An 8,826-nucleotide genomic window follows, 5' to 3' on the forward strand; every position below is an offset into this window, starting at 1 on the left:
AATCATCGTTTCTTAACACAAAAGTTAGGGAAACCTTGGTAAATGTTTTTAGATACATTTTTAGGGAATATGTTTCTCAAAAACTTATATATTTTTCTAAGTGTCAAAATTTATAAAAATTTTGACAGAGTTTCCCCTAAAAATGGAGGTTTCCCATGTTTTCAAAACATGTGTTTATTTTCTTTTAAAATCATCATCAATATCATCCACAATCCATTCAACATAAACAAGTGCCAAAATCAAGTAAATCACACTACGTCATGAACTTGAAGTTTTGTAAAAACTTGTAGTAACTTACCATGTTATTTAGTAGGTTTAGTTGCCCTTAAAAACATGGTTGTTTGTTTGTAAATCCCATTTTTGAAGGATTTAGTCTTTTACAACTTGTAATATGGTTTTTCAAAAATATTTCTTTTGTATTTTTCTTGTTACATAAGTGTTTATTCTCTTATTTTTCTAATAAAAATAGTGTAGTTTCATGTAGAACCAAGATCTTCTAAAAATCACATTTTAAACTTGGTTCTTTTAGAAAATCACCCATGAATCTTAGATTCACAAGATTACTAGCTTGTTTTGTTTAATATTTTTCCAAGAAATCATTTATGCATCAAGTTCATGACTAGACAAGGAGATGATTATTCTAGTTGTTACAAAGTCATCCCCCTACTTGCTAGTTTAAGTGTTTAAACATCATCTAGTAAGCTTCATGTGATGATCAGCATCATCATCTCAAATGAACAACAACAACTATCACACATAAGCAACATATCACTATTTCATCAAGATTCATCATGCATATAAGCTTCATGTTCAAGTTTCATGAATATGTCTTTTAATGTTCATAAGATTTTCAACATAATAAGTCTTTTAACCACTAAAAATAGAAGTATATAAGAGTGTTCAAGATGCTTACAACTAGCTTAAAGCTAGGGAAGAACAATGATGAAGATTGAGTGTTTAAAAGCAAACGGTTGAGGTCCTTCAAGATCCGAGTCCACCAAGCTTCGTTAGTGACCTTCTTGCACCATGAAATAACCTTGGATTGTATGGAAGGTGATTGAAAATGGTGATGGTGGGGGGTTGTGGTTGAGCCGAGAACAAGAAGGAAGAAGGGGGTGTTTGGTGAGTTAGATGGTGAAGGATGATGGTTATGTTATAACTTATGGTTTTTATAAAATTTTTCCTAGCATATGGAATATTATGTTGGAATATTCCACAACATATCTTATAAAATATAACAATAAAATCCCTTGTCGGATTCTTGCTTCCCAACCGTCCAACAAGGGGGGGGGGGGGGTAAGTGTAATATTTCAACTACTAGTTACATGGTTTAGTTGAAATGGTATTAGTTAGGTATTTTTAGGTATTTAGTGTTTAGGAGATGTAATAAGATGTTCGGTGACCACAACTAGCCAAGAAATAAATAAGCAATGCTTCTAGTAATATTTTTATGTCCCGGGTAGTGTCCGGTTGTTCGGTTAGATACCGGTTCGTTATAGTGCTAAATTGCACCGTTTAGTGTCTTTTATGTACCCTTTTGTACCCCTTTCAATTCCCGACACTTAGGGAAGTATTCTGGATGGTAAATCATGATTTCTGTATAATATTTATGTGTTAAAAGCTGATTTATAGCTGAATTTAATAAAATTCTGCACTTAAAGTGCGTTTCGGGTGCTTTTTAGTGCGTATTTTAGCTTTTGGAAGGTCTATATGTTAACCCTTGTATGTACTCATGGGTTTTAATGTATTCTTGTCGTTGGACCTACACCTAGGCCCTAATTCTAATGTCTGACTGCTTTCTGCAGAATTGTTGACACAATGTGTCTTACCGGTGAGTTTACTAGTATTTCTGACGCAACGTTGTTCATTAATGCATAAAGCAATATCTTGTAGTATAAAACATGCATGAATTCACTTGTCTAGTATGCAATCAGACAATGTTGACATTTAAGCACATAATTGCAGTCATTAAATAATAATTAAAGTGTACGGAAATTACCGGTTTTGTGCCAGTTCTCACAGAACGGGTGATCGGATATCGTCTTCCAAAAGTTCCTCAGCTCAGTCGCACCAACACCATAATCCCTAGGCTGAGAATAAGCACCCCTCAAACTAGTAACAAAATCCGACCGCTTCACTTCCTCTTCAGTGTAAAACCCCGATACTATGGCAAAGCTCGCCATATTCATCTCATAAACCTGCCTACCTAAGCTAAACGACATAGCTGTGTCGTTATCAAACTTCCCCTCCTTATGCATCCAAGTGCTATGAAACTCTAGCACCAACTCCTCATACTGCGGTTGCGTACACTCCAACGCATTTATCAACTTCGGACCCAAAAGGTCCGCAACTTCCTGATTCGAGCCCATTTCACTCAACCACAACCAATGTATAACCCTGTGCTGTAGTAAATCAGTTTTCTTTAGTTTATCATACTTGTTCCATTCTGATGTATTCGGCTCAAACTTCAATATCGGGTGATCAGCTCTATGAGTTTTCCTATCCGGGATAAAATTATAAGACCTTTGATACTCGATCTTTCTTAACTTAGGATCATCGGCAGCTATCTAAATGATCGGAGTCTCTTGCGGAACCGGGTCTTGCTGGGGTGGATCCTGTTGCGGTGCTAACTGACCCGCACCTGTCTTTCTAGACCTGCCTCTGCGAGAGCTGCTCGCCATGTTTGCAAAATAGATACAATCAAGACAAAACAAGCAGACAGTCAGTAATAACAAACTATTTTTGGTATTTTTTTATTTTTTTTAAATTTTTTGGATTTTTGAATTTTTTTAATAATTTTTTTGGATTTTTTAAAAATTTTTCTTTCGAAAAAGATAGAATAGCTGTATAGCATTTCATTCGCGGCTAAACTTGAAACAAACGGGCTACCTTTTACAAATGCTAAGTGATAGTTAAACTCGCCCGAACGGAGATTGAGTACGGGCGATGTTAAACCACTTGTACGTGCAAGTAAACCCCAAAAAACAACTAGCTACGACTCAAACTATACTAAAACTTAACTAAAACGACACAAAGACGCTAACTTGGACTCAATGTACACTATCCCCTTCGGCACTTTAATTGTCCGTAATTAAAACGAGTGCCTACCAAACCGACATTGACGTCCAACCTTGCTTGAAAAAGTCCGCCTAATTAAAGGAGGGTTTTTCGTTTGCAAATATTTTGTTTTATTGCGAAGATTGGAACTTTAATTCGTCAATACCCCAAACCATTCAATCATCAAGCAAATTCATTCAATATCCCAAACCGACACCACCCGCACCCATGTATCAAATGCAAGTAACGTCGTGTGTTTCCCAAGATATTATACCCTAATCGTTCAATAATTCCCAAACCAAAACCATCCGCAACTCGCAAATACTCAAATGCCCAAACCAATCCCCTGCCGCAACCTACATTAATACTAGCATATCTATACTAGGCACGAACTAAATCGACTCAACATTAGACCACAAAACGACTTGAGCAAAAACTCGACACCACTGACCTAACAAAGCATATGATAGGACCTAACCTAAACAACTGACTAGGCCCAACAAGGACTCGACAAGACTCACGGACGGACTCGGACTGACATGACACATCTGACCCAACCTACAGTGGACAAGACAAAACAAAAATTAAACATCAACCTACTCGAAAAACATTAAAAACGAGAATAGTGCAAGAAATCATACCCGAGACGTTGAAATTTGCAAAGAAACTTGAATTTTTTTTCGTTAATGGCAAGATCTGAACCGGAGTGATATGGCGGATGGATGGTGAAATTCCTTGGTGGGTTTTGTATGGTTTCGAAAACCGATCATGTTGAAGATGGAATGGATGAAAATGGTTGAAAGATGATGGAGATATGGAGGTAGGGTGGTTGTTCGTCGATGGGGCGGTGGGAAGAAGGGTTTGGTTGTTTTGGGGAAAAGAGCTGAACATGATAAGTTTTAAACGATGTTTATGACGTCGCGTAGCGCGACTGTAAAGTAAGTTACCCGTGGCATAGCGCCACGGGGTGGTTCAAGTAGAAAAAGTCATTGAACGGGGTCGCGTTACGCGACAGGGAGGACCAAGTGTGGTGGCGGCACGCAACAAGGGGGGTCAATATGAATTTTTGGACCAAGGTGTAGCGTCGCACCACAGTGATGCCATTTTGTGGTGGCGCGACGCGACGGCAGTTTTTTCACAGAAGGTTTCATAAATTTATGAGTTTCATGCCTTAGGAAATTTTCTAACTCTTACCAAACCTTCCCCAAACCATCCCAAATTTTTTCTAAGTGTTGGGACTTACCTGGAATGTTGTTTTCTTCGCAAATTCAGCCCTTCAAGGGTACGTTTCCTGCAAAATTTCTCAACCACACAAAACACAAACACGAAAAACTATGAAAAATTACAAAAAACAACGAAATTTACAAACGGTACATACTCTACACTTGGGACTTCATCCCAAAACACTAATTGGCGGCTTTTGATGGAATTTCGAGAGGATTTTCCTCCATCTCGTTCTTGTTTATTGCTCCTCCAATGTAGTGCTTCAACCGATGGCCATTCACCTTCCAACTATGGCCATCCGTCTCATCCATGATTTCCACCACTCCATACGGAAACACATAGTGAACCATATAAGGTCCCGACCACTTTGATTTCAATTTCCCCGCAAATAACTTCAATCTTGAGTTGTAAAGAAGCACTTTATCCCCCTTACTAAACTCTTTTACCTTTCTTAACTTTTTATCGTGTAGAACTTTTGTCTTCTCCTTGATTCCCAACGATCTAGCATAGGCCGCATCCCTAAGCTCCTCTAGCTCATGGATTTAAAAGAACCGCGTCCTAGCGGCTTCGGTCATGTCAAGATTAACGGCTTTCAATGCCCAAAGCGCTCTATGCTCTAGCTCGATGGGAAGGTGACAAGCTTTTCCATAGATGATCATAAATGGTTTGGTTCCTAAAGGAGTCTTGTAGGTGGTTCTAAACGCCCACAACGCATCGCCTAGCTTGTCGGACCAATCCTTCCTATTCTTACCCACTGTTTTCTCTAAGATTCGTTTGATACCGCGATTTGCATTTTTCACTTGTCCACTTATTTGTGGATGATATGCGGTAGATAAACGATGAGTGACTCCATCGCGTGCAAGCAATTTCTTCATAATGCGTTGCAAAAGTGAGTGCCATGGTCACTAATTAAGGCTTTAGGAGTCCCAAATCGGGAAAAGAGCTTTTTAACGAATTTCAACACTGCTCGGGCTTTATTTGTGGGAAGAGCTTGAGCCTCAACCCATTTAGACACGTAGTCGATTGCCACGAGTATGTAACGGTTTCCTTTGGAGTTTGGGAAGGGTCCCATGAAATCGATGCCCCAAACGTCAAAAACCTCTACTACTTGTATCGGGTTTTGAGGCATCTCATCTTTGGCGGAAATATTGCCAGTTCGTTGACATGCATCACATGTCTTCACGAATTCTATGGCATCTCGAAGTACGGTAGGCCAATAAAAACCACAATCAAATACCTTTTGAGCGGTGGCATGTGCTCCATGATGTCCTCCCGTGAGGCCTTCATGTACATGTTTGATGATGTTCCAACCCTCTTCTCTCGACACGCAACGTCTGAGTATCCTATCTCCCCCAATTCTAAAGAGAAAAGGATCATCCCACACATATTTCCTCGATTCACTAATGAATTTCCTACGTTGTTGTGTGGTCATCCCTCTCACAATGTTGCCACTAGAAAGATAATTAGCTAAGTCACAAAACCATGGCAATCCTTCTTTCTCAGCCTCAACAAACTCTATAGACTCGTGAGGGAACGTGTCTCCAATCTCCTCCTCACGAATCTCTTCTCTCTTGGGATCCTCTAGACGCGATAGATGATCGGCCATCACATTTTCTGCCCCTCTCTTGTCCCTAATCTCAATATCAAATTCACTAAGTAAGAGAATCCACCGAATGAGTCGGGGTTTGGCGTCTTTCTTTTGAAAAAGAAAACACAACGCGGAGTGATCGGTGAAGACTATAGTCTTGGATAGAACAAGGTATGAGCGGAATTTGTCGAAAGAAAATACTACGGCTAAGAGTTCTTTTTCCGTGGTGGTATAGTTCTCTTGGGCATCATTTAGCGTTTTGCTCGCGTAGTATATAGGGTGGAAGTGCTTATCCTTTCTTTGTCCTAATACCGCTCCAATGGCATAGTCACTCGCATCGCACATGAGCTCAAACGGCAAGCTCCAGTCGGGCGAGATAAGAATAGGTGCACTCACAAGCTGTTCCTTCAAAAAGTTGAAGGCTTTAAGACATTCTTCGTCGAAGATGAAAAGAACATCTTTCTCTAGCAAACGGGTCATGGGGCGGGTTGTTAGGATCGGAGGTTGTCATGATTGTGCTTGTTTGCATGATTTAAACATTTAGTGCAGCGGAAATGAACTACAAACTTTGTAAACACAATGAGAGAAGAAAATAGTTTTCATAAACACATGATTTTCATTAGTCGAAAGATTACAAAACAAAGCGAAAGATTACAAAGCATGCTTACAAAACTAAGATCCCCTTCAACCTGATACTCCAAGGTTGGTTGCACAAGATGAAAGGATTGGACTAGAGGAGAAGAACCCACTTAGTCAATCAAATGTAACAGTACAGGGTACTGTTACATTTATAGGCAAACCAAACCACTGAGGCATCTCAGCTGACGTCACCATGAAAGTGACATCTAACAAACTAACAAACTCTATCTACTGTTCTATAACAACTGCCCATACAGACACTGATTACATTCTAATTACTGATGTATAAACACTGATTCTTCATTCCACTGATGTAGCCAACCACTGTTGTTTGAGCAACAGTGCTTTCTTCAAAGGGTGATCAGTCCTTGAATGGGCAGTGCTTTAATTCTTCAGCAGTGCTTGGATTCCGTCAGTAGATTGAGCTTCAGCCTTTAAACTTCATCAGTGCTTTGGTTTATCAGTAGTTTACAAGATCAGTAGTTGTTGATAAGGGCAGTACTTGGAGCATATCAGATGTTGAGTCACTGTCAAGGGGAAAGCTTAAAATAAACAGCTGCTTATGATTAATCCACTATAGTGATCAAGTTTTGGCTTTCATTATCTGTTCCTCTGGTAGGGTTCAATCCCAACAATCTCCCCCTGGAACAGATAATGCCAAAACCCTTCATTATTCTGGATTTTTATTTCTCATCAGATGTTCCCTAGCTTGTCTTTTAAATTCTTCTTCAAAGTCTTTGGAACTTGAGTCATCCTCATCCCTGCACAGTGGAAGTTCAAGGAGATCCTGCAAATCTTCCACACCAAGACCTAGTGCTTCTTTCCTTGATATGTACTTCACTTCACCATTGGATCTGACCAGGGTCAATACATGGGTCTTTTGATCAGACATCCACTTTAGTATTTTTGATCCTAATAGGTTTCTTGGGAGAGATTTATTTAATGATGAGTTTGGAGATGTTGGTCTTGTGAAAAGTTGTAAGTTGTCAGACATTTGTTTGAAGGCCATTTCGATGACATCATTTGCTGCAGCTATATCTTCTGCAGTCTCTTTTTCAATCTGCTCTTGCCTCTTCTTTTGATCTAGCTCAATGGCTGTCATGTCTGAAGTGTTTGGTGATGCAGGTTTGGTTAATACCTTTTTGGTAAGGTCTTGAAGCTTTGCTGATCTGTCTTCTTTTAGATCCATTTTCTTGATGGCTTCTGTGAAGTACTCAGCTTCCTTTTCTTTTTCTTCTTCACTGATCAATAGTTTTCCTTTTTCTTGGTTTTCCACAAGGATCGGATTATCGGTTGATGTGATCAGTGTTTTAAGAGCATCAATCTGCTGTTCTAGCTTTTTGTAGTCAGGCTTCTTTGGAGTGTCTGAAACAGTTATCCTCCTTTTCTTAAGCCTTTCATAAGCCTCATCAGTATACTACTTTGTCCATTTTGCTATGGCTTCAGCAGTGTCTACCTTAGCATCAACCAGCTCCTGTTTCTTCCTTTTGTACTTAGATGTTAGGTCAGCAATGAGATTTTTGTATTTGTTCCAATTTGGAGCTGTCTTCTTCTTTCTTGGATCATTTTTAATCCTTTTAATTCTGTTAGCCTCATGCTTTAAAGAAACCATTGGCCATTCTTCAAATTGTTTTTCTTCAGCATGATAGAATTTTTCTTTCATGATGTATGCAAGATATTTTCTTCTCATCTCTTTTCGTTGATCTGCCTTTTCTCTGCTCAGCTCTTGTGCATAGTCTTCCATCAGCTTGACTTTTATGAGCAAGAATTCCAATTTTTCAGAGATGGCTTCATCACTTTGACCTTCACATTCAATCTTAGCTCTAGTCTTAGCCTGCCTAGTTTTGAGCTCAAGATATTCATCCATATCTTCTAGGACTATGAAGCCTATGAGTGATGGAAATCTTCTGATTGAAGGATCATCCTCAGTGTAGAATTGTTTCATCTCATTTTTTACAGCTTCCAGTTCCAGTGGATGTTTTGCAGCAATAGGATCATATTTGTCCTCATTTGCCTGAGTAGTTTTTCTTTTTCTGGTGTAAAGCTTTGTTGGTTGTGATGTAGAAATGTTGAGAGCAGTGGTGATTGGTTGACTAACAGCAGTTGAAACAACTGGTGTTTCAACCACTGTTGTCATTACAACTACTGATGTGTCAGCATGTGTCTTCTGCTTTTGAGCAGGGGTTGAAATGGTAGTGGTTTGAATGGTGGAAAGTGTCTGACTAACAGCAGTTGAAACAACTGGTGTTTCAACCATTGTTGTCATTACAACAGTTGTTGTAACATCTGTTGTCTTCTGCTTTTTGGCAGGAGGGGAT

The 8,826-nt window shown here is 39.3% G+C and overlaps 1 protein-coding gene across 1 annotated transcript; it reads right to left on the reverse strand.

Moving 5' to 3' along the window:
* Positions 1-4,823: 4,823 nt before the first annotated feature.
* On the reverse strand, positions 4,824-5,156 carry LOC110942468. Its single transcript, XM_022184246.1, has one exon. It carries the CDS (start codon positions 5,154-5,156, stop codon positions 4,824-4,826), a length of 333 nt encoding a protein of 110 aa, XP_022039938.1.
* Between the last annotated feature and the right edge of the window lie 3,670 nt (positions 5,157-8,826).

This window comes from Helianthus annuus, chromosome 7 (genome assembly GCF_002127325.2).
Source record: "Helianthus annuus cultivar XRQ/B chromosome 7, HanXRQr2.0-SUNRISE, whole genome shotgun sequence".
In the NCBI taxonomy this organism is placed as follows: Eukaryota; Viridiplantae; Streptophyta; class Magnoliopsida; order Asterales; family Asteraceae; genus Helianthus; species Helianthus annuus.